The sequence below is a fragment of the Nerophis lumbriciformis genome, linkage group LG12, assembly GCF_033978685.3.
Source record: "Nerophis lumbriciformis linkage group LG12, RoL_Nlum_v2.1, whole genome shotgun sequence".
NCBI lineage: Eukaryota > Metazoa > Chordata > Actinopteri > Syngnathiformes > Syngnathidae > Nerophis > Nerophis lumbriciformis.
The window spans coordinates 35,666,475-35,693,145 of record NC_084559.2 but is presented as its reverse complement, the minus strand read 5'-3'; the positions used below and the strand labels follow the sequence as shown (position 1 = coordinate 35,693,145).

Genomic DNA, 26,671 nt, shown 5'->3' with positions numbered 1-26,671 from the left:
CTCCGCGTTCTTCTTGGTCATCGCCGCTAGGTCGGGTCGCGGGGGCAGCAGCCTAAGCAGGGAAGCCCAGACTTCCCTCTCCCCAGCCACTTCGTCCAGCTCCTCCCGGGGGATCCCGAGGCGTTCCCAGGCCAGCCGGGAGACATAGTCTTCCCAACGTGTCCTGGGTCTTCCTCGTGGCCTCCTACCGGTCGGACATGCCCTAAACACCTCCCTAGGGAGGCGCTCGGGTGGCATCCTGACCAAATGCCCGAACCACCTCATCTGGCTCCTCTCGATGTGGAGGAGCAGCGGCTTTACTTTGAGCTCCCCCCGGATGACAGAGCTTCTCACTGTATATATATATATATATATATATATATATATATATATATATATATATTACACAGTATATATACACAGGTGAGGCGGGGCCTCACCTGCCATCATGGAAAGAAAAAAAATGTAAAAAGAAAAAATATTAATTAAATTGTTATATGTATCCAGTGATTATACTATAAAGTTATTTTCCATTTAACTTCACCAGTTTTAGATTATTTTTATTCAAAATCGCTGAATTTTCACATTTGCCGTTCAAATACTGAGAAGAGACTTGCGGTGAGTCAGCAGCCAGTTGAGGCACGTCACTGAGTTGAGCCTCACCATGGATTGCGCAATGACCCGGCTAACTGCTGCCTGTAGTGAGACCGTATTGCTATATGAACTATATTATACATTTCCATAGTTTAGTTAGCTGAGGTATATAATGTACAGTGTATTTTGTCAACAACTGTATGTGTGTAACGTATTTCTGGTGCTGAGCAATCATAAAACTGCTGCGAAGACGCACTGTGTGAGGCTCGCGTAATCCCGCCTCCTGGTGCCGGTTAATGCACCTCCGCCGCAGACTGCAACCCCAGACGGGAGCGCCACACCAACCAAAGCCCACACCCAAACCCTCCACGTGCAAAACCGAATCCACCCAAAAAAAGTCACTTAACAAGAAGCCAAAAAGTGCAAAAACAACATTGCTCGCGCCGGAGGAGCCGTGAACGACTGCAGGGACACAACATTAGGTACACCTGCAGACTGCAGCACGGATTTCATATTTCATTCATTCACAACTCCTCCAACACGAACACCACTGTTCCCGCACTTATAAGTAAAGGTAAGACCATAATAACGTTTTTTTAATTAAATGTGCTTTTTTGTGTGCTACAGTTTGTATGTGTAAAGTTAGAGTTAAGTTAAAGTACCAATGATTGTCACACACACACTAGGTGTGGTGAAATTTGTCCTCTGCATTTGACCCATCCCTTGCTCACCCCCTGGGATGTGAGTGGAGCAGTGGGCAGCAGCGGCGCCGCGCCCGGGAATAATTGTTGGTGATTTAACCCCCAATTCCAACCCTTGATGCTGAGTGCCAAGCAGGGAAGAATGCTGGTATGAGCTTTTGAACATAACCCGGTAACTGCTGCCAATCAAATGGTGAATAAGATACTCTTTAGGGTTCATATGTTTGTAAATCTGACTGTGATGAAGTCAGTGCCTCACCAGTCATGAACCTCACCGCACGTCACTGATATGTATACTGTATATGTGTATATATACATATATGTGTTTTACAAACCCCGTTTCCATATGAGTTGGGAAATTGTGTTAGATGTAAATATAAACGGAATACAATGATTTCCAAATCCTTTTCAACCCATATTCAATTGAATGCACTACAAAGACAAGATATTTGATGTTCAAACTCATGAACTTTATTTTTTTTTAGCAAATAATAATTAACTTAGAATTTCATGGCTGCAACACGTGCCAAAGTAGTTGGGAAAGAGCATGTTCACCACTGTGTTACATCACCTTTTCTTTTACAACACTCAAACGATTGGGAACTGAGGAAACTAATTGTTGAAGCTTTGAAAGTGGAATTCTTTCCCATTCTTGTTTTATGTAGAGCTTCAGTCGTTCAACAGTCCGGGGTCTCCGCTGTCGTATTTTACGCTTCATAATGCGCCACACATTTTCGATGGGAGACAGGTCTGGACTGCAGGCGGACCAGGAAAGTACCCGCACTCTTTTTTTACGAAGCTACGCTGTTGTAACACGTGCTGAATGTGGCTTGGCATTGTCTTGCTGAAATAAGCAGGGGCGTCCATGAAAAACACGGCACTTAGATGGCAGCATATGTTGTTCCAAAACCTGTATGTACCTTTCAGCATTAATGGTGCCTTCACAGATGAGTAAGTTACCCATGTCTTGGGCACTAATGCAACCCCATACCATCACAGATGCTGGCTTTTGAACTTTGCGTCGATAACAATCTGGATGGTTTGCTTCCCCTTTGGTCCGAATGACACGATGTCGAATATTTCCAAAAATAATTTGAAATGTGGGCTTCACGGTGGCAGAGGGGTTAGTGCATCTGCCTCACAATACGAAGGTCCTGAGTAGTCTTGGGTTCAATCCCGGGCTTTGCATGTCCTCCCCGTGAGTGCGTGGGTTCCCCCCGGGTACTCCGGCTTCCTCCCACCTCCAAAGACATGCACCTGGGGATAAGTTGATTGGCAACACTAAATTGGCCCTAGTGTGTGGATGTGAGTGTGAATGTTGTCTGTCTATCTGTGTTGGCCCTGCGATGAGGTGGCGACTTGTCCAGGGTGTACCCCGCCTTCAGCCCGATTGTAGCTGAGATAGGCTCCAGCGCCCCCCGCGACCCTAAAGGGAATAAGCGGTAGAAAATGAATGGATGGATGGATGGAATTTGAAATGTGGACTCGTCAGACCACAGAACACTTTTCCACTTTGCATGAGTCCATCTTAGATGATCTCGGGCCCAGAGAAGCCGGCGGCGTTTCTGGATGTTGTTGATAAATGGCTTTCGCTTTTCATAGTAGAGCTTTAACTTACAGATGTAACGACGAACTGTATTTAGTGACAGTGGTTTTCTGAAGTGTTCCTGAGCCCATGTGGTGATATCCTTTAGAGATTGATGTCGGTGTTTGATACAGTGCCGTCTGAGGGATCGAAGGTCACGGTCATTCAATGTTGGTTTCCGGCCATGCCCTTACGTGGAGAGATTTCTCCAGATTCTCTGAACCTTTTGATGATATTATGGACCGTAGATGTTGAAATCCCTAAATTTCTTGCAATTGCACTTTGAGAAACGTTGTTCTTAAACTGTTTGACTATTTGCTCACGCAGTTGTGGACAAAGGGGTGTACCTCGCCCCATCCTTTCTTGTGAAAGACTGAGCATTTTTTGGGAAGCTGTTTTTATACCCAATCATGGCACCCACCTGTTCCCAATTAGCCTGCACACCTGTGGGATGTTCAACAATTTGCTCACTCATTTGTTGACAAAGTGGTGACCCTCGCCCCATCCTTGTTTGTGAATGACTGAGCATTTCATGGAATCTACTTTTATACCCAATCATGGCACCCACCTGTTCCCAATTTGCCTGTTCACCTGTGGGATGTTCCAAATAAGTGTTTGATGAGCATTCCTCAACTTTATCAGTATTTATTGCCACCTTTCCCAACTTCTTTGTTACGTGTTGCTGGCATCAAATTCTAAAGTTAATGATTATTTGCAAAAAAAAAAAAGTTTATCAGTTTGAGCATCCAATATGTTGTCTTTGTTGCATATTCAACAGAATATGGGTTGAAAATGATTTGCAAATCATTGTATTCCGTTTATATTTACATCTAACACAATTTCCCAACTCATATGGAAACGGTGTTTGTACATTCTACTCTAATTACTATAATTAACAACCCCCTGGCGCTGTATTGTACTGTTTCTGTACTTGTTTTAATGGTCCTTGTTATTTCATGTTTTGATATGTTTTTAAATGTTGAACTTTATAGATAAAGGTACTGTATATGGAAAAGAAAATGTTAGCTCATGTGTGTTGAACTGCACTACTGCAGACGATTGAGGAAAGTGGTGTAAAAAACAAGCTCAGCGTCCTCTTGAACATGACATGATGTCACAGTTAAGGACTGCACGCCTACAGTCACCATAGAATGACAAATTTCGGGACCCCGGAACCGTTTCGTTTACATTATGGAGGCAGCGCTTTTCACGCTTTCAAACCTTTCAAGACCTTTTGTATGCAGTTTGAAAGCCGCAGCCGAAGGAAAGAAACACAGACAGACGCAGCAATTTATCGACGACAGCGTTTTATTGAGTTAATTTTCATTTACCGGTCGACTGACTGACTTACTACTATCAGCACAGTCCTACAATTGTATACTTTTTTTAATGCGTCTGAATATCGAATTCAATGCTTTTTAATGCCATTTAAGGCGTTAATTTTTGCATAATTAATGGAATACTTTTTAATGCCCCACAGAAACCCTGTATGTGCTTTGCTTTAAGATGCTATTTTAAACTTGTTGTGCGCCGATTATTAGAAATGGTGTCACTGCATCCATCCAGCCATCCATTTTCTACCGCGTATTCCCTTTGGGGTCGCGGGGGGCGCTGGAGCCTATCTCAGCTACAATCGGGCGGAAGGCGGGGTACACCCTGGACAAGTCGCCACCTCATTGCAGGGTGTCACTGCAATGCCAACAAATTCCCTCACTGCAATGCCAACAAATTCCCTCACTTTTATCCTAAGTTCCATCGGAATATGATTTGAAGTGAATTTGGGCGCTTCTCATCACTTATCTTTGCATCGTGTAACAATAAGTGCAGACTTCCGGGTATACGTGCGGTCATTACAAATGGTGTGATTAATTTTGATTGATTGATTCATATATTTATTAATCACATGCCTCAATGCATTAACATTGACAGCCCTATTTAATACATTCACACAATAAACTACAAATGTGTACACATATAGAACTTAAACAACACCCACATCAAACAATGCACACACTGTATGCTCAACTTTAGTATTAAACAAGGTTTGATCGTTGCTCTCAGACAAAAAACCATGACCATGAATACAAAAGGCATCACAAAGTCAGCAATTTTAATACAAAACAAACTAAATATCTTTTTGCACAATATCTACTTACAAATGTTTGACCAAGTTTTGTGAGGAAACTTACACGCTGGGATGTCTACCATTGTCGCTGCTTGTCCGTATCAATACAGGTATGTCCGTCGCTAAATGTCCGCCAGAAAACCATGACTCGAGCATTTGCTCATTAATACATTCATACATTAAAAATCAGATTTTTGCAATTTATTTCGATTTTTTTTCAGGGTTGAATGAGTAGTCTTTCTCTACTTATCCCTTAGCTCAGAGCGGGGCAAATATTTTGACCCAGGGGCCACATTGAGAGAAAAAAATGTGTCTGGGGGGGGCCAATGTAAATGTGTATATAAATTATATACACATTTAGCTGTAAAAATCTGCTGTACAGTATGCGTTGGATCCCTTTTTTTTCCAGGAACACTAATACCAAAAGTCACAATGTCCGATAGAATTCTAAAAACGTTATGACAGACCACCTCAAAAAAACGGAATGGAATTTTACGTTTTTTCACTGAATGGAACACCCAAAATGTACATGAAAATAAAGAAATTGGGATTTACAATATTAATTATGAACAATAAAACACTGAATATTAAAATAAAGTTAAAGTACCAATGATTGTCACACATACACTAGGTGTGGTGAAATCTGTCCTCTGCATTTGACCCATCCCCTTGTTCACCCCCTGGGAGGTGAGGGGAGCAGTGGGCAGCAGCGGTGGCCGCGCCCGGGAATCATTTTTGGTGATTCAACCCCCAATTCCAACCCTTGATGCTGAGTGCCAAACAGGGAGGTAATGGGTCCCATTCTTATAGTCTTTGGTATGACTAGGCCGGGGTTTGAACTCACAACCTACCGATCTCAGGGCAGACACTCTAACCACAAGGCCACTGAGTTGGTGGCCTAGTTTTACTTCTGAGACCAGCTCCTCGATAGACATCTTTTAACACAAAACACAACAAAAACGTAACAAAATATGAATGCAAAGTTTAATAAACACCTACAATATGATATATTATCACTTTCATGCAGACATTTGTTGTACAAAATTGCTTCTGCATCTGTTCCTGACACATGCGTTTTGGGCTGGCTGCTCTGAAAACCAACCCCGCCCACTCTGTTTTGTTCCTTATCTGAGCTGCTGTGATGTACATTACCGTAATAACTCCTATAACACCCGAAAGTGCAGATTTCAACCATTGAAATACTTTCTATAGTTCAAGACTTACGGTCATTTAAAAACAGCACTGCACATCATAATGGCGGCGACAGTTTTGATGTTAAAGGTCTAAAAAAAACTGTGTAAAACGTCTGGCGGGCCGGATTGGAAATCTTAATGGGCCGCATGTGGCCCACGGACCGTATTCTGCCCAGGTCTGCCTTAGCTGCTTTATTGTGACACATATGCCTCGTTGTTTTCCCCTGCGGGGTGGCGGGAGTTCTGCATACATGAGGAACCCAAGCTTAAATGGTTCCATCGAGCCTGTTTGGGTGATTGTTCGGCGGGCCAAATGAAACAATGTGGCCCGCTGGCCGCCAGTTGAATAGTGCTGGCTTAAAATCATATAATAATAACATTTCGGCATTCCTTGTATTTATACACAGGCGTAGATGCAAGGGTATGTGAATTCCACCTCAGTTATCTGTGCTGTAAAGTTCAAATTTGAATGCCAATAAAAAGGAAGTCTAAGTTTCTGCACGCCCCACTTTTCGTAGGTTTCATTTTCTACAAATATTTTTGCTGAGAGTTTGCCCAGGTTTTGGTATGCCATCCTGGTTATCGTAAGACCAAACATGGCGGCTAACAAACTAGCCTGTTTGCCATTGTAACCATTCGTTGGTGACTTGGATTTGAAATTGGAGTTGGAATTTTTTTATTTATTTTTTCAGACAATTCTATCCTCGTCTTTTGGAATTAATTATTTAACTGAGGTGACACTGCCACTAAGTTCAATCTCTCATTCATGTAAGTTTTTGGACATTTGTGATTGCATCAGCAGCACAATGTCCTCTAAAAATAAGGATTTATAATTGACTTTAATAGTCTTTAAGCAGAGTTTTGGTTTGATGATTGTTATCTTCCAAAGCTGACTGGTGGACAGAACTCCCACTGTTCTACTACCTTATAATGAATGATTCAATCACTAAATATAATTAAATGTCCCCTATTATGCAAAATTGACTTTTTAATTATGCTATAACGGTCGGTAATATATGTCCCTAGAGCTTGTTTATGACCACTAAATATGAGAAAAAAAATCTAGCATCTGCCTCATTTGTTATTGGAAGAAGTGCTCAAATGTTCGCTTTTGAAGTTCACGTTTTTTGTTTTTTTTAATAAAAACCTAATTCCCCATTAGATGAGCCCACAGGCTTCACTTCACATCTTAAAATTAGTCCAACTATCTGTCAGTCAGCTAGAAAGAGCTGCTAGTTTTATAATTTTGTGTTTCTCCAGCAAATGTAATGTTAGCAATGCAGCTCTCGTTGCGTGTTGCTAACGTTGGCAAGGTATTGTTCTCCGCTATTCAGCCTCTCTTGGCGACTACAGTGCAACCTTGATTTACAAACCTAATTTGTTCTTGAACCAAAGTTTGTATTTGAAGCAAATTTCTCCATAGAAAACAATGTAAATATAAATAATACATTTTAGCCTTGACCAAAGTCCATATTTGTACACAATCTAGAGTGCCAAACAGTACTGTGTATCAAACAAACATAACAAGGAGGTGATGAATTAACTATCTCTTTATTAACAAACCTAAACAACAACAACAGCGACAAGCTGAACTGTCCTCTGTATGCTCTGCTCTGCCAAGTTGCGCACACACGCAGAAGTCCCTTTGGTGCCCTCACAAACCATCAGAAACCACACAAGTCCGTAACGTTAACAACCGTATTGCTACAATAATAAACATTTAAAACACATTACGTGTGTTTGTGTGTGTGCTCTTGGAAGAGGCGCCACTGAACTAGAGGTAATCGTCTCCTCCGCTGTGAAGTCTGCTTTAGCCTCTTTTTCCAGAAAAGTTGGATCTCGTCACAATTAAAAACTTGCTGTGGTACGAAGCCGGCTTCTTCAATCTCTTCAATATGAGCAAGCCCAAAATGGCTGCCAGGGGTTTGTAAATGTAAGGTTGCACTGTCATGGAGGTTCCACTGTCTTTAGCTCTGGATAGTTGCCCACATGGGGCAACACACTTAAAATGTCTCTATTGAGGGACCCATAAGACGTATCTGAAATAGTTTAAAAATAGTATATAACAGGACTTTTAATAAATGAATTAAATTTTCAGGAGGGTAGGCAGATAATTATAGATGTATGCCAGGGGTGTCAAACTCTTTGAGGGCCACATCACAATTATGGCTGCCCTCAGAGGGCCACATGTAACAGTCAATATGTATGAATGTAAACAAATATTTGCCTTGTCACATAATTTGCAAAGGCAACTGTTTTTGATTATTACATTGATGGATAATTTACTTTGAAATTGTAAGTAAAGATGACGAGCAGATATTTAAGTGTTTATTTTTGATATCCAAAAATAAATGCTTGGAACATCAGATAATAAAGTGTAGAACACTTTTGCAGGCCACATACATGACATGGTGGGACACATGTAATGTTGTGGAGGGCCACTTCCATTATGTAGTAGGGCATATAAAATTATTTGGCGAGCCACAATAAAATGATATGGCTGGCCACGGAAATTATGTGGCAGACCATGTAAAATGACATGGCGGGCCATTTTAAAAATTGTGGCTTGCCACGTAAATGATGTGGCAAACCATGTAAAATGATATGGCGGGCCATATTAAAAAAAGTGGCTGGCCACGTAAATGATGTGGCAGACCATGTAAAATGACATGGCGGGCCAAATTAAAAATGTGGCTGGCCACGTAAATGATGTGGCAAACCATGTAAAATGACGTGGAGGGCCGTTCTAATACTAATCAAGTCCTTGACTTTGACATATATGTAAAATGACAAGGCGGGCCACGTTAAAATAATGTTGTGGAGGGCCACTTCCATTATGTAGTAGGGCATATAAAATTATTTGGCGAGCCACAATAAAATGATGTGGCTGGCCACGGAAATGATGTGGCAGACCATGTAAAATGACATGGCGGGCCATTTTAAAAATTGTGGCTTGCCACGTAAATGATGTGGCAAACCATGTAAAATGACATGGCGGGCCATATTAAAAAAAGTGGCTGGCCACGTAAATGATGTGGCAGACCATGTAAAATGACATGGCGGGCCAAATTAAAAAATGTGGCTGGCCATGTAAATGATGTGGCAAACCATGTAAAATGACGTGGAGGGCCGGTTCTAATACTAATCAAGTCCTTGACTTTGACATATATGTAAAATGACAAGGCGGGCCAAGTTAAAATAATGTTGTGGAGGGCCACTTCCATTATGTAGTAGGGCATATAAAATTATTTGGCGAGCCACAATAAAATGATGTGGCTGGCCACGGAAATGATGTGGCAGACCATGTAAAATGACATGGCGGGCCATTTTAAAAAATGTGGCTTGCCACGTAAATGACATGGCGGGCCATGTAAATGAAATGGCTGTCAGGACTTGGACTGTGGCGTGGTTTGTTCTCCCGTGGTGCAAATGAACATTTGGACCAGTCATGGCGTGAAGGTAAATACATGATTTATTTAACACTATAACTACAAAGAAATGATCAAACAAAAGGTGCGCACAGGGGCGGAGGTACAAAACTAGACTATAAACACAAAACTTGCACATTGGCAGAAACTATGAACAATTAAACAAAACACTAACTGTGGCATGAATCAAAACAAAACTTACTTGACATGGCATGAAGTGCGCAGAGGTACATAGAGTGTGACAGTGGTAAGAATGCGGGGTAGAATGCAGGGATGTCGTCAGGACGAACAACAGAAAATGAAAAGCTTAAATAACACAGACATGATTAACGAAAACAGGTGCGTGACTCAAAACGTGAAACAGGTGCGTGACGTGACAGGTGAAAACTAATGGTTGCTATGGTGACAAACAAGAGTGCACAATGAGTCCAAACGTGGAACAGGTGAAACGAATGGGTAATCATGCAAACAAGACAAGGGAGTGAAAAGCCAGAAACTAAACAAAACATGACTTAAAACAAAACATGATTACACAGACATGTCAATGGCAGATTATGTAAAATGACAAGGCAGGCCAATTTAAAAAAATGTGGCTGGCCACGTAAATGATGTGGCAGACCATGTAAAATGAAGTGGCTTGCCACGTAAATGATGTGGCAGACCATGTAAAATGACATGGCGGGCCACATAAATGACGTGATGGACGACATAAAATTTGTGGCAGGCCGGGCCACATAAAATGATATGGAGGATCACATTAAAATTATGGGAAGGGCCAATTAAAGTGGCGTAGCAGTCCACAATAAAATGACATAGGGGACCATGATAAAAAGATGTGACCAGCCACAAATATAGGATATGGTGGACCACATTAATTGACATGGCGGACTACAATAAAATGATGTGGCCAGTCGCTATAAAATGATATGGCGAACCACATAAAAGGATGTGGCAGACCACAATGACATGATGTGGCCAGCCGCGATAAAATGATATGGCGGATAACAATAAAATGATATGGAGGACCACATAAAAGCATGGGGCGGGCCCGTTGTGGCCCTCAGGCCTTGAGTTTGACACCTGTGTTGTACACCGTCAATGCTGACCCGTTGCCGTGATAACAGACATTGACTGTGATGGTTTCCTCATTGGATGTAATCTGTGCCATCTTTCCCGTGAACCACTAAAGTTCTGCGTGTAAAATGTGGCTTTGATGGTGTCATTACCACTGAACGACACATCCTCCCATGCAGGTAACTTAACGCACGAGTCCTCATTGTGCTCTCAATCGCACTTGATAATGTTCCATTGAGGATCAATTGACTCATTGAGTCGGTTGCATAACAGGAACTTAGTCACCAGCGTGGCAGAGCTCAGTGATGCTGGGTGGGAGACGGTGGGTTATACAGATGATGAGCTGCCCACACTGTGGGAGGTGTGAAAGAGCACCTTTCTGTGTGTTATAGCTAAGGCAGGAGTTTGGGCTTAAAATGCACACATGCCTAGCGCCATATTATCAACCGCCCGCTGTGCCATTAATCCCAATAAACTGTGGGAGACATCTGTTGATGAAAGGACGGCATGGTGGGGGTTACGGACCACTGGGCTGGAGATGGGTGGGGGGCCGTGGGAGGCATGGCAAGGGGCACCGTTGCGCACCGAGCAGGTACATCTTGTTGTCAGAGATATTTAAGGTCACAGCTGCTGCCATGGAGACAGGATGCCACTATGTGGCACAAGAAGAGCGGGCAGCACTGCAGCCCACCAGATTCCCACCGCGTCTAAACCACCCGGAACAGGATGTACGGAACGTCACAGCGCAGACGTCTGGGAATGTTGGAGAAAATGTCGTCGCCCGTGCCCCTCTGCTGGAATATTACTTAACTGTCTATATTGTCGGCTGGGAGCGTGACGGCGACACAGCGTTATTATTTGCATGTTTGTGTGTCACTTCCTGTCTGCACTTTATGATGGTTTATTTTGAAGGATTCCGAGAATGTTACCCTTCAATGAAAATGAAGGTAAACCAGATGGGATCCATGTTCCTTAACTGACGGAAAGTTCTATTTAGTACACAGGTGTCAAACTCAAGGCCCGGGGGCCAGGTCTGGCCCACCGCATCATTTTATATGGCCCTTGAAGGCCTGGAAAAAATATGCGTCAATAAGGTACCATATCTTTGCTTAGTAAATGAATTTGTTATTTCCGCTTGGACAGAAAAAAATTTACCGACTGCATGAAATTGCACATTTTTTCCACTTTAATATTAACCAATATCGCAACAAAATATTGTATCGTCAGACTTTCCAAACAACTTTGGGGGTTAAAGTTAAAACAAATGTTGTAGATATCTGCTTGAACTATGATTTCAAAGCGAGTTAACTATCAACTTGTTAACTGTAGATTTTAAGGGTTAAATTTATGGTGTTTTTTCTACAGCATATTAACTTTAAATAAATAAATAAATAACTTTTTTTTTTTATTATTACAGTAAAATTCTGTCAACTGAGCATTTTTTTCAAGATAAAATCTACACTTGTTGTTTTTACCGTGTATTACTGGAAAAGGAAAAAGGGTGACACATTTTTTTACGGTAAAAAACTGACAACCCAGTTGCCAGAATTTTTTTTCAAATACAACAGTGGTGCCGTTTTTCTATTTACAGTAAGACGTTGTAAAACCACAGTCGCATTTTAGAGCAGACCTGGGCAAATTAAGGCCCGGGGGCCACATGCGGCCCGTTTAGCTTTTCAATCTGGCCCGCCGGACATTCCCAAATATTTTTTTTAGATCTTTAAGATGGAAAGTGTAGCTGCCATTATGATGTGCAGTGATGTTTTCTAACGACCGTAAGTCTTGAACTATACAAAGTATTTAAATGGTTGGAATCTGCGCTTATGGCTGATATACTAGTTACTATGGTAATCTAATTAGTTACTATGGTCATCTAAGTCACAGCAGCTCAGACGAGGCACCAAGCAGTGTGGGCGGGAAGCGTTTCCACAGACGCGGAAGGAGATTTTCACAACAAAGTTCTAAAGCTTAGTGATATATCAGATTGTAGGTGGGTTTACTTTGTACCCTTCGCGTTCCTATTTCACTGTTTGTTGCATTTTTGTTGCGATTTACTTGATTGTAAAATATGTCGATCGAAAGGGGGTGTGACGTTCATATTTTGTCAATATTCAGTGTTTTATCGTTCATAGAAAAATGTAAAATTCCATTACGTTTTTTAAGGCGGTCTGTCATAACGTTTTAGCATTCAATCAGACATTATTGTGAGGTTTTGTATAAGTCTTCTTAACAATAGATATACCGGCCCCCAGACACATGTTTTTCTCTAAATGTGGCCCCCAAGTCAAAATAATTGCCCAGGCCTGTTTTAGAGTAAAATTCACGCCACTAAGCGGACAGTTTTTCCATTTACTGTAAAATGTTGTAAAAAAAAACTTTTTTACTGCAGTAAAATTCCGGTGAGTGAGTTGCCAGTTTTTACTGTAAAATTATACAGATTTTTTTTTTACAGTGTGCATAAAAAAATATATAATATTCAAATGTATAGGCAAATTCATATATTATTCGCTGTGACAAGCAGCCCTCTAAGGACAGCCCTAACTGCAATGTGGCACTTGACAAAAACAAGTGACACCCCTGATTTAGTAGGACAGCCGGCCCTCGTTTATCACTGTTAATTGGTTCCGGACATGACCGCCATAAATGAATTTCCGCAAAGCAGGAATCATAGATTAAATATTTCATAGCGAGAGCATAAAAACCCTGTGTAAATATGTTTTTCAACATTATGTGAGCCCTCTAGACATAACATAACACCCTTTAGTCATATTAATATTATTTTAATCTAACATAGTAATGCCGCCTGACGCTGAGCCAATCAGTGGCCACGATACTGAACAGCGCGCTCTGATTGGTTTGGTCTCATCCATAGTGGCCAATACTACTGTAGTATTGATATTTGTAGTTTATTTAGTCATGTTATGCTTGAAAATGCTTAATTTAGGACCAAATAATGGTAGAATATGCTTTAAAAAAATTGTGGAAGAAAAAATCCTTCATGTAGTGAAGCTGCAATCTTTTAAGAGTGATGTGATGTGGGATAACTGCACAGTACACCATAGACAATGTCATTGTAAATTCACAGGCTTGATTATTACTTTATTATTTATTAATATCTTTACATCAACATTTACTGTAACTGTGATTTTACAGTTAATTACAATGCAGTTAGAACTACATGCTGTAACTTCACAATAGAGGTCATTATTCTCTCGGTTTAACAACATACGCCCACCTACTGTACAAGAGTGTGGAACGTAGTCTACGGATCCCTTTAAGGGACAAATCAGTTTGAATTTATAGTAAATTGTTGTGATATTGCAGAGGACTAGCAGAACAGTATTTTACTGTGAAATATCAGTTAAGTGGTGTGAAACTTTTTACAGTCATTTGTTGCAAAGTAACAGTATTTTTTGTTTTTACAGTACTGTAAAATAACAGTTAATTGCTGTGAAACATAAGGATTTTACAGTCCTTTGTAACATTACAGTAAATTTTTATTACAGTACTTTACTGTGAAATAGCATTTAAAGGGGCTGTTTCCAACATTTGCACAGATGCCTAGAGGGCGATAACTTTTCCAATGTATTTTAAGCGTTATATCTCGCCCAGAACAGCTCCATTTCAAAAAGAGAGGTAAAACAAAAGTAGCAAATCAAAGGAACATTTTAGGGATAAATAACGTGACGTCGGACAGGCAGAAATGCACAGAGCTGTGTTTGTTTACAGCGGAAGTCACTGCTTCCTCTTCTTGTACTTCCGTTTACGGTCTGTGCTGCGCATGTCAAAATAAAGTATTCCGATATAAAGTGTGATGCATGAAAATGCACTTTTACATTGCACAATTTGATGGATATCATTATTATTAGTATGTGTTTTTATTTAAAAAATGGTTTGCATGTTGGATAATATATTTTGGCATAATTAGACAATATTTAAGTTAACACAATATTATTTCTCTCCCAAAATAGAAAGAACACATTTCGTAAGAAAAGTTACAGTACTTTACCGATAAATATTATTTCCAGGCTTTCGAGGGGCCAAATAAAATAATGTGGCGGGCCACATCTGGCCCCCGGGCCTTGAGTTTGACACCTGTGGTTTAGACAAACTGCCATGTGAGCTAATATTGGCTTGTTTAAAGGCGCATTTTCATTGGCTTTTAATGGAGGCCATAATGACTTCTTACTTTGGGAACAAACTTGCTGCAATGGAGGTAACTTTCCACGCAGGGCCTGAAGTCCATTGGTTACATGAATATAAGAAACCTTAACAAGATGCATACATGACATGGTGTCCTCGCAGTGTTTTGCATGTGAGCCAAGCGCTGATTAAAAAAAATAAAAAAATCACTTACCCCATTGTTGAGGCTTATGTGCGTTCCTCTGGTCACCAAGAAGCGATCTCCCCCGGAGACGAAGACGTAGTCTTGAATGGGTGAGGACGACGCAGCCTCCCGCCTAGATCACCGTCGGTCGCGTCTGCAGGAATGCGATGACGAGCGCTCCATCCCCCGCGGCTGTCACTGCGCGGGCCCACGCGGAAACGTCGCCGTGCGCATGGCACCGTGTCCTGCAGCTGCAGCTCTTCCTGCGGGAGAAGCAGCGACGGGCGGTCGACGGCGGATCCGAGCTGGAGGTGGTGGTGGAGGAGGAGGAGGAGGTGGAGGAGGGTGGAGAAGCCTCGCTGCGTGGACTGTGGAAGACAAACCAGAGGCAGAAGATGATGCGCGGCAGCATCACACCGTCCACCCGCCTCCCTCTCCCTTATTACCATTGGCTCACAGGCGACACCCCCACTCTGCCCACGCGTTACATTAGCACGTCTCTAAAAAAGATCATTGTCTGCAGTACCTGATATGTATCATTTATACTGACGCCATACATCGTCAACAACGTAAAGGCGCATCGTGTATTGATTGGGCGTCCACATCTGTCTGCCGTGATAATGATGATGCATATGATCCGCCTCCCTCCCACGGAGCAGCGTGTCACTATTGAACTTCCCACGTCACCGCAACCGTCCTCCGCAGTGACGTCACTGGGGCGCTCAAGAGACTCGTTTCTTTTCGAGGCATTGTGAGGAAAACTGCACTTTTGGGGGGGGATTTTTGTCTATCAGCGCGGTGGAGCAGGGGTTAGTGCAAGTGCCTGTGCCTGTGCCTCACAATACCAAGGTCCTGGGTTCGATCCCCGGGCTCGGGGTATTTCTGTGTGGAGTTTGCATGTTCTCCCCGTGACTGCGTGGGTTCCCTCCGGGTACTCCGGCTTCCTCCCACCTCCAAGGACATGCACCTGGGGAGGTTGATTGGCAACACTAAATGGGCCCTAGTGTGTGAATGTGAGTGTGGATGTTGTCTGTCTATCTGTGTTGGCCCTGCGATGAGGTGGCGACTTGTCCAGGGTGTACCTCGCCTTCCGTCCGAGTGCAGCTGAGATAGGCTCCAGCAACCCCCACGACCCTGAACGGGACAAGCGGTAGAAAATGGATATATTCACAATCTTTACACACTTATTAAAAGCATTCTAACGAGCTAGCAAAAGTCATCTACAATGGAGGTAATGGGAGTCATTACGTCATTGTATTAGGGTTGTACGGTATACCGGGACTGGTATAGTATCGCGGTACTAATGAATCAAAAACGGTACTATACTGTTTGAAAAGTACCGGTTCCTGGGCATGACGGCGCCTCGTCACGTCGGGACATTGCTGTTTTTTACAAGAAGAGGAGCATGTTCGGCAGCGCACAATCACGGAGTACTAACAAGCAGACACAGTGTGTAGACAGAAAAGGGAGAATGGACGCATTTTGGCTTAAAAACTAACGATAAAGGTGAAGTTATAACACTGAAACGCCCTCAGAAAGAGGTGCTTTAAGACATAAGGCGAACGTCCATCCGCAGTCGGCAGTGTTTTAGCTACTTCTAAATCCCTAATACTTGTCTCCATGGCGACAAATAAAGTACGTTTCTTACAAGTATCATCCCTGCAGGACGAGGAATAGCTAAACATGCTTCACTACACACCGTAGGAGGATACAATAGCTCACCGCTAACAAAACCTAGCGTGCCTAAATGTAAACAAATGCCATGGGTGGATCTACACCTGACATCCAATCCAATCCACTTTATTTATATAGCACATTTAAAAAAAACAATAGAGATTTCACAAAGTGCTGCACAGACATTAAGACAAACATATTTGAAGAGTCAGTAATATAAAACATTTAAAGAGTAAATACATCCACCGTAATGATACTAAATACAAGAGTGTATCTAGTCGATTCTACTATGATTACATTGATATTATTTATCGTCACAAAATCTTTTTTCCTTTTTTAAAAATTCATATTATGTTTATAAACTCAGGAAATATGTCCCTGGACACATGAGGACTTTGAATATGACCAATGTATGATCCTGTAACGACTTGGTGTCGGATTGATACCCAAATGTGTGGCATCATCCAAAACTAATGTAAAGTATCCAAACAACAGAAGAATAAGTGATTATTACATTTTAACAGAAGTGTAGATAGAACATGTTGAAATGGAAAATAAGCAGATATTAACAATAAATGAACAAGTGGATTAATAATCCTTTTTTACAGCTTGTCCCTAATAATGTTGACAAAATTGAATGATAAATGACACAATATGTTACTGCATATGTCAGCAGACAAATTAGGAGCCTTTGTTTGTTTACTTACTTCTAAAAGACAAGTTGTCTAGTATGTTCACTATTTTATTTAAGGACAAAATTGTTCTTGGATTGCAATAAGAAACATTATTGTTAAAATAAAGCCAATAATGCCATTTTTTGTGGTGCCCCTTATTTAGAAAAGTACCGAAAAGTGTTGAAATAACCCTACATTGCATCTATACCCAGCAGCACAAGACATTGGCCCCGTTTACACTGCACACCAAATTGGATATTTTTGTCCTCAAGTGACACAGATCTGATTTTTTTTGCCAGTCTAAATGCTCCAAAGTGTTTCAAATCGGGTTTTTTTTGCATCAGATTTAGGCCAGATCGGGAGGTAATCCAAATCCAATTGGAATATGACATTTTCAAATGTGACTTCAGTCTAAACGGCAATGCGACCTGAATGCGACTCCCGTATGTGACTTTTTTCGTCAGCTTTGGGCGAGTCACTCTCGTGTGCGCAGGGAAAGACGCAGTCGCCAGTGGAAGTCATATTTCATAACATCCGGTTTCGCTGAGCAAAGTCTGTTTAAAATGACCAAATTTTCGGTGCATCACTTGTCAAGTGTTTTAGCTCCTTCTAAATCACTAATCCTCGCCTCCATGGCGACAAATAAAGTAAGTTTCTTACAAGTATCATCCCTGCAGGACGAGGAATAGCTAAACATGCTTTACTACACACCGTAGCTCACCGGCATCACAATGTAAACAAACGCCATTGGTGGATCTACACCTGACATCCACTGTAACGATACCAACTACAGGCGCGTATCAAGTTGAAACTACTGTGATTACATTGATATTTTTGGCATCACGACATCTTCTTTCGTTTTTTTTAAATGTATATTATGTTTATAAACTCAGGAAATATGTCCCTGGACACATGAGAACTTTGAATATGACCAATGTATGATCCTGTAACTACTTGGTATTGGATCAATACCCGAATTTGTGGTATCATCCAAAACTAATATAAAGTATCAAACAACAGAAGAACAACATTCATACATTATATTACTTTAAGTTATTTTCATGCAAAAAAAACACTAATTTTAAATTCTTAAGGCGTAGCGACCATATCTATAGTGGCGACCTGTATTTTATTTTGATAGTTGTAGCGACTTTTTCCTTGGTCAATTTCCTTTGTTCTCACTTTATCGCACTGCGCATGCAAGTGACGTTGAGGCCACATTGGGGCCACATGCGCGTTTACACTGGAGTCTGACAAAGATCACATTTTACTTGCAGTGTAAACAGTCAGCTGGGAAAAATCTGATTTCAAAGATGTCTAATTTGGCCCACTTTGGTCTGCAGCGTGAACGTCGTCATTGACTACATTTACACTGCAGGCCAAAGTGGCCCAAATCGCATTTTTAAGACTCGAAACACATTTGTTAAGCTTTTTAGGTGGAATTATTTCCCATTCTTGGTTGATATACAGCTTAAGTTGTTCAACAGTCCGGGGGTCTCCGTTGTGGTATTTTAGGCTTCATATTCTCAATGGGAGACAGGTCTGGACTACAGGCAGGCCAGTCTAGTACCCGCACTCTTTTACTATGAAGCCACGTTGATGTAACACGTGGCTTGACATTGTCTTGCTGAAATAAGCAGGGGTGTCCATGGTAACGTTGCTTGGATGGCAACATATGTTGCTCCAAAACCTGTATGTACCTTTCAGCATTAATGGCGCCTTCACAGATGTGTAAGTTAACCATGTATTGGGCACTAATACACCCCCATACCATCACAGATGCTGGCTTTTACACTTTGCGCCTATAACAATCCGGATGGTTCTTTTCCTCTTTGGTCCGGAGGACACGACGTCCAGTTTCCAAAAACAATTTGAAATGTGGACTCGTCAGACCACAGAACACTTTTCCACTTTGTATCAGTCCATCTCAGATGAGCTCAGGCCCAGCGAAGCCGGCGGCGTTTCTGGGTGTTGTTGATAAACGGTTTTCGCCTTGCATAAGAGTTTTAACTTGCACTTACAGATGTAGCGACCAACTGTAGTTACTGACAGTGGGTTTCTGAAGTGTTCCTGAGCCCATGTGGTGATATCCATCCTTTACACACTGATGTCGCTTGTTGATGCAGTACAGCCTGAGGCATCAAAGGTCACGGGCTTAGCTGCTTACGTGCAGTGATTTCTCCAGATTCTCTGAACCCTTTGATGATATTACGGACCGTAGATGGTGAAATCCCTAAATTCCTTGCAATAGCTGGTTGAGAAAGGTTTTTCTTAAACTGTTCAACAATTTGCTCAGGCATTTGTTGACAAAGCGGTGACCCTCGCCCCATCCTTGTTTGTGAATGACTGAGCATTTCATGGAATCTACTTTTATACCCAATCATGGCACCCACCTGTTCCCAATTTGCCTGTTCACCTGTGGGATGTTCCAGATAAGTGTTTGATGAGCATTCCTCAATTTTATCAGTATTTATTGCCACCTTTCCCAACTTATTTGTCACGTGTTGCTGGCATCAAATTCTAAAGTTAATGATTATTTGCAAAAAAAAAAAAATTGTTTATCAGTTTGAGCATCAAATATGTTGTCTTTGTAGCATATTCAACTGAATATGGGTTGAAAATGATTTGCAAATCATTGTATTCTGTTTATATTTACATCTAACACAATTTCCCAATTCATATGGAAACGGGGTTTGTATTTGTTGGGGTTTGTGCGGCCCTTTGAGGCACTTGTGATTAAGGGCTAAATAGATAATCTTTGATGGAATAATTGATTTAATTTTCGAAGAGTTCTTAGTTTGTATGGCTGTTAAACAGAGGCAACACGGACATCAACATGGATCTATGAATGCAGATTGGATACAGTTATTGCAATATTCATTATAATGTGAGAGTCCAGTCCATTGAGGGCAAGCAGAGGGTCGTAGGAGGTCTTCTTCCATGTCGTAGAGAAGTGGTCCATGACTTAGAGCAGCTAGCGCCTCCTCCAGTCTGATAACCTCTCCATGCAGTAGAGCGGGGCAGAAAAGTGAAGCAACATGTCAACTGTTCCAAATCGGAGTCTATTTAAAAGCTAGAGTGCAAAGATGAGTTTTAAAGTGGGACTTATTAAATTAAATATACATTTAAATCTACATTATAAATCATGTCTCTCACCTGTATAGTACAAGGTTGTGGCTATAAACCAAAAGGTTGGTCAACTTTGACATCAATCTTATACACGGTGGGTGGCAGGAAGACACAAAAAATCCTCATTTGATTCTTTTTGTTAACCTGCGGGAGGATTATGATTAATTATTCAACTAAACAGTAAGATATAAACATCCCATCAGTCGGCATACCCGTGAGAGCAGACATTGTACAGTACGTGATTGTTGTATTATGTTCATAGTTTATATTTGTTGTTGAGCACTTGGCAATACTGCTGCTCGGTACTGATCTGCTTATCACTTGTCTTCTAAAACTTGTAGCTCATCCTCTGTATATTCAGGCTCAAAAAATATAAGGTTCTGGATAATCAGTTGTCTTAAAGGAGCCGTTGTCTCTCATGAAGTCTGCATGATTAGTAGTAGTTGTTGTGGGTGGCTATGATGCATCTGTGAAATTAATACATCACTGTATGCTTAAAATAACCAAAATATGCAAATATTACAAGTTAATATGTGCCACAGTGCGTGTTACTACATTACATATATAGTTATTGTATACATACATATACATATATAAAACATTGATTGAGATTTTTGGATGTTTTTAGAGTGTTTTATAGGCAAAATAGAGCGACTCCCATTATCTCTTTTGCTCGCTGACTTTTTGTAGCGTTTATTTACGATTTAGAATGCATAAAAAAGACCCAAAAAAATGTGTTCTTGTTTTAAATTATAAGCAAAAATTCCCAAAAAGGTGCAGTTCCTAGAGGATTTTGATCTAAATTTAAAACACTAGTCCTTGTGGTCAAGAGGTGTCCATTGTTGGGCCGTGAGCGCCCCCTCGTGGGCCGCCAAAAAATATTTGTTTCTCAACTGTGGTCGGTATGCGACGCAGCAGTATTCAGTTGTAATAGACTTTTCCACCACTTGTGGCAGTAATGACAATATCAAACAAACAGAAGAAGTCTGAAGTCATAGAGAAGTTTGTTAAGCGCAAAAAATATGACTAAAGTGATGACGCTGTAGTTTCATTTGCACTTTTATTTTATTTGATATTTTTAATTTTAGTAATTGTATTTCATTTTTTTCTAATCAGTTTTTATGAATCCCTTCCTTTGCAGTATATCTGATTGGTATTTAGTTTTGGAATCAGTCTGACCTAAGCCTTGATAATAATCTTTGTGATTAACTCATGCTTTCATATCACTTGACAAGGTGTATCCTTTTAAACTGTAAGTAGATTAGATATAATGGTTGATTACTAATAAATTCAAGAGTAAAATTATTAATTCAGTGTTAATGTTTCCCTGAAAAGTTGGTCTCCAATGTCATAAAGGTTAAGAACCCCTGGTTTAAATAATACGTATTGAAGGTGTGTTGGTGTAAAACCTGCCCCACAGTCACTTTTATACCCCGTTTTTGGAGTCTCTGCAAAATGTTTGATTCAAGAGGTGTTCCCAGATTACAAATGAAACCACGCCCCACCCTATCCAAAAGTATCATAATTGATATTTTGAAAATGTACAGATTGAATATATATCTTTAAGTCAACACCGCTATTTTTTTTCCAGACAAGATAAACTTCACAAATGATATAGATTCACCCGGAAACAACATTAGGTACACCTGCACACACTGATCGGTTCAGACTCTGCATTAAAAAGCTGCTTTTAGCAGCATTTATGGCACTGCATGTTGCAAATACTACTTTATTCTACCTTTTTGTTTCCTCGTGTCCTGACGTAGAGGGGGAGGAACTCCTCTGGCTGAGAGCGTCATGTCCAAATAGGTACGTCCACCTCGCTTTGACGTCACGACAAAGCCAGACTGCAAAACCAAGTGAACAGAAGCATTCAAATGTGCAAACAACCTAACGCCGAAATGGTTATGATTTATTTGTTTCAGGCATGTTAATGAGCAAGTTACATTAAGGAACATCAAGTGGCTACATTTATATATCTTAACATACCTGAAAAGAAGTAGGGAGAAGCAAATCTTATATTTAATCCTACCCCTTCTCCTTGTCTCTTACTGTTAGTTCTTTCACACCATAACTTTTACATTAAGTTCACTTCTTCTTTGAAAGAAGGGCAAGTATTGGCTGGAAAAAACATGTAATAACTTGTTGGTGAGCTTCAATTAATGTTCTGTATTATTTAACATTGTACAATCTGTCATGATCTGTTATTTTTGTAGCTGCCATTGTTGGCTTCAGTGGTTACCGTAGCTTGTCTTGCTAGATCGGAGTTCGATTCTCTCACCAGAGTTGTCAGCAAACAGATCTGGAATTATAGTCAAAAACTGCGGTTGGGAAGAATACAAAAATGGTCCAAAAACCGCTAGAGCTCTTTCCATTTCTGTCCATCTTCACAGGAAGTGACATCAACAAAATACAATCAAGTAAAACAATGCATAGACCTAATGATTTGATGCTTTGAGTATCAAACATTGTAACATGTATATAAGTCAGAAATGATTAAATTAATCATAGATGCCTTTAATTTACTTGTGGGGCATCAAACTCATTTCAGTTACAGCGAACTGCAAAACCATAGAAATGTATGTTAAATTGTCTCATGACATTATTACACAATTCATTGGATTATTATCGTATCTTATGCCAACAAACTGATGGCAAACTTTCTTTGCATTTAGAAGTCGAGGTGACTAGCAGATATTAAAGTTCAGCTGTTATATGTTGACCTGCTCAGTGGCCTTGTGGTTAGAGTGTCCGCCCTGAGACTGGAAGGTTGTGAGTTCATACCAAAGACTATAAACATGGGACCCGTTGCCTCCCTGCTTGGCACTCAGCATCAAGGGTTGGAATTGGGGGTTAAATCACCAAAATGATTCCTGAGCGTGGCCACCGCTGCTGTTCACTGCTCTCCTCCCAGGGGGTGAACATGGAGATGGGTCAAACGCAGAGGATAATTTCACCACACCCAGTGTGTGTGTGTGACTATCGTTAGGACTTTAACTTTATAGAATTCATTTCAAAAAGGGTTTCAGTGCTTTTTGCATCCCATTTTTTTCTGTCAAAATCTTTGCAAATTTGAGCAAAAATGATAAGTGCCTTTTATCGACACACATGTCCAGCTTTTAGTGGACCACTGAATTAATGTAGCGGGCCGGATGTGGCCCTCGGGCCATGAGTTTGGCACCTGTGCCATGCCGCTTCGACATTTGAAAAAGTAAACAAAACACAAAAACGGGCAAAACTCTGAAAAGAACTTATGTTCATTAGAAATATATTTTGGGGAAAGAATTTGGTTATAATAAATACCTAAATAATATGGTCTTTTTTTAAATACAACCGTACATCTGTCACGATTGGAACAATGACAGCATTCTAAGCGATGTTGAATTAGCGATTAGTGATTAATTCCACAAAAGTACAAGCAAACACCTGCAGGGGATGTCAACCGTGTTGATGATCAGGTACTGAAGTGACCGGTCGCCATACCCATGTGGCCCCCGCATGGTTATTGTGGCTCCAAACAACCGCATGGAGTGTTTATGCCGGGGGCCGGTCCTGGTGGTGAAGACCAAGTTTATTGGTTGGGCAGCACAGGACACCAGCAAAAATGAAGATTTGTATAAGATGTCATCTTAGATAACACCGATGACAAAAAATAACATTTGTATCAGTTATTTAGATTTCTCAGACTAAATGTACAAACACACAGGATGCAGCTCATTGTTTTCATTTAAGAGAGGTCACTGACATCTTATAACAGGCCTGGGTTCTAGCTTTCCCTTGCTACATCACGGACGTTTGCCTGTTTAGTCTTACATGTTCATGTATATGATTGCAATAACAAAGTTCACACGGTTGATACAAATTTCAAAAACAGCAGGAACAAAATACAGAAATGGATGTGTTTAAGAGAGGGATGTTTTTGGCGCATATCCGCATTTGCGTAATAAACCTTCAAAAAATCACAGAGTCACTTAGACTCTTCAAATAGTGGGAGAGAAGGACGTCATAGCAACATTAAATTAGCTTAGCTATGTGCGCTATAGTGCTCACATTTACAGTCTCAAAGCTAACATGTTAGGTTAGCCTATTCACTGAAGTAAACAAAATGATAAAACACATAGATTTTTTGCAAAGCTCCACTCTTTATTTTAAGAAGTGTAGTAAAACCTTTTTCTTTTCTTTTTTTTGTTTTACCAAAAAGTGCGTTCTGTGAAGAATGATGATGTTGCAGTACATTGAAACCTGGAGCTTTAAAAGCGATAGTTTGAGTGCCTCTTCTCTCAGGAGCTCGTCAACAGGCTCCACTTGAAAGACCCTGCTTTGCATGAAGATGCACTTATAAATGAAAAATAATAAATGAATGATAGGGCGCTTCATATTAAATGATACCGCAAATTCCTAGCCCCTTCCTGCTCCATCACATAAAAATTCTCCAGACATTTTTACTGTTCCAAGTGGTCGTAATTTTTATCCCAGGTTGGATTGCAAATGTATGTAAAATGTGTTATTTTGCACTAAAACATACATTATTTAAAACAATGTATTTCCCATGAATTTGTTTTAGTACAAAACATAAACAAATTATATTCAAGTTTGATTAAAAAAGTATAAAAATTGTTTCACAAAAATGTAAAAGTGTGAGAAAAATTGTGTAATTCTGCTTAGGGCCCTAATTTAGCCCTGGGCTTGAGGGACATATATTACTGGTAGGATCATTCAAAAAGTGAATTTTGCATAACAGGGGACATTCCAGGGGATCTTTATTTTTTTAGCTCAAAAAGACAATTCTGCAGACCTGTAACTTATTTAAAAATATATATCCCCAGCTCCACCTTCCTTCCACCACACACACACACACACACACACACACACGCGCGCGCGCACACACACACACACACACACACACACACACACACACACACACACACACACACACACACACACACACACACACACACACACACACACACACACACACACACACACACACACACACACACACGATAGGTTTGCACTGCCTCACAGAGGGACAAACATGTAATTGAGCTCACTGGGACCATAAGTTATCTTAAACTCAGCCTTAGAAACATGATTGAGCACACAAAATAAGTTAATTATCTCAGCTTTGACTTGTTGGATGTTTATGAAGATATGAAGCAAAAATGTAAATTGAGAACATTCTTATTTTTATCAAGACTTTGTCTTAAATCAGTCAGATGACAAAGTACTTTTTTTTTTCATTTTATGATTAGAAAGTAAAAAGCATATAAAATGAAAAAAAAAAAAAAAAAAAGTTTTTTATATGATTAGAAAGTGGGCAGCACGGTGGAAAGGGGTTAGTGCGTCTGCCTCACAATACGAAGGTGGTGAGTAGTCTGGGGTTCAATCCCAGGCTCGGGATCTTTCTGTGTGGAGTTTGCATGTTCTCCCCGTGACTGCGTGGGTTCCCTCCGGGTACTCCGGCTTCCTCCCACCTCTAAAAACATGCACCTGGGGATAGGTTGATTGGCAACACTAAATTGGCCCTAGTGTGTGAATGTGAGTGTGAATGTTGTCTGTCTATCTGTGTTGGCCCTGCGATGAGGTGGCGACTTGTCCAGGGTGTACCCCGCCTTCCGCCCGATTGTAGCTGAGATGGGCTCCAGCGCCCCCCGCGACTCCGAAGGGAATAAGCGGTAGAAAATGGATGGATGGATGGATGGATGATTAGAAAGTTGTTAACTGATCGGTTGGCAATGTATTTAACTCTTTAATTAAAAAAACTGCACAGGCATTTGTTATGAGGATTCTTTTTTGGGTACTTCTCAATCATTTTCTTTTCTCCTTTCTTGCTATATAAAATCAACATATTATTGTATAATTTAATACTCCTTCTTGATGCTTTGTTACTTTACCTCAGTTTCATGCCATTTATAATACACTACCAGACACTTTTACATATTACCTAAACCTAGTTAATAATAAACTAGATTTGTATTTCTCACCTTATTGTCTTCTTTTAGATGCTGATCTCCATTATAATTATTGTTATTTTGTCGTTCAAATCTCAATATTGAGATTAGTTAAATTAATATTTTTCTTTACTTTGACGCAAAAGCATTAAAAAAGTCCGCTCTGGTCACAACACACAGTATGATCGAATTACGGTTTCTTGACGTCAAAAAGGTGACTCGTCCCCTTTAAATTAG

General features: G+C 40.6%; 1 protein-coding gene across 5 annotated transcripts in view; it reads right to left on the bottom strand.

Annotated features, from left to right (window-relative positions):
- homer1b (homer scaffold protein 1b) overlaps positions 1-26,671 on the bottom strand; it is a 118,375-nt gene that overhangs the window by 91,201 nt on the left and 503 nt on the right. The window contains exons 2-4 of one of the 5 annotated variants that reach the window (XM_061986522.1): positions 23,910-24,035; positions 22,222-22,330; positions 15,037-15,374 (exon numbers count right to left, since the gene is read on the bottom strand). In XM_061986522.1, the coding sequence (XP_061842506.1) occupies positions 15,037-15,041 (5 nt within the window). In that variant the 5' untranslated portion in view covers positions 15,042-15,374; positions 22,222-22,330; positions 23,910-24,035. Of the gene's footprint in view, positions 1-15,036; positions 15,375-22,221; positions 22,331-23,909; positions 24,036-26,467; positions 26,568-26,671 lie in introns of those variants that run through there. The other 4 variants (XM_061986521.1, XM_061986524.1, XM_061986526.1 and 1 more) reach the window with 4 other exon arrangements.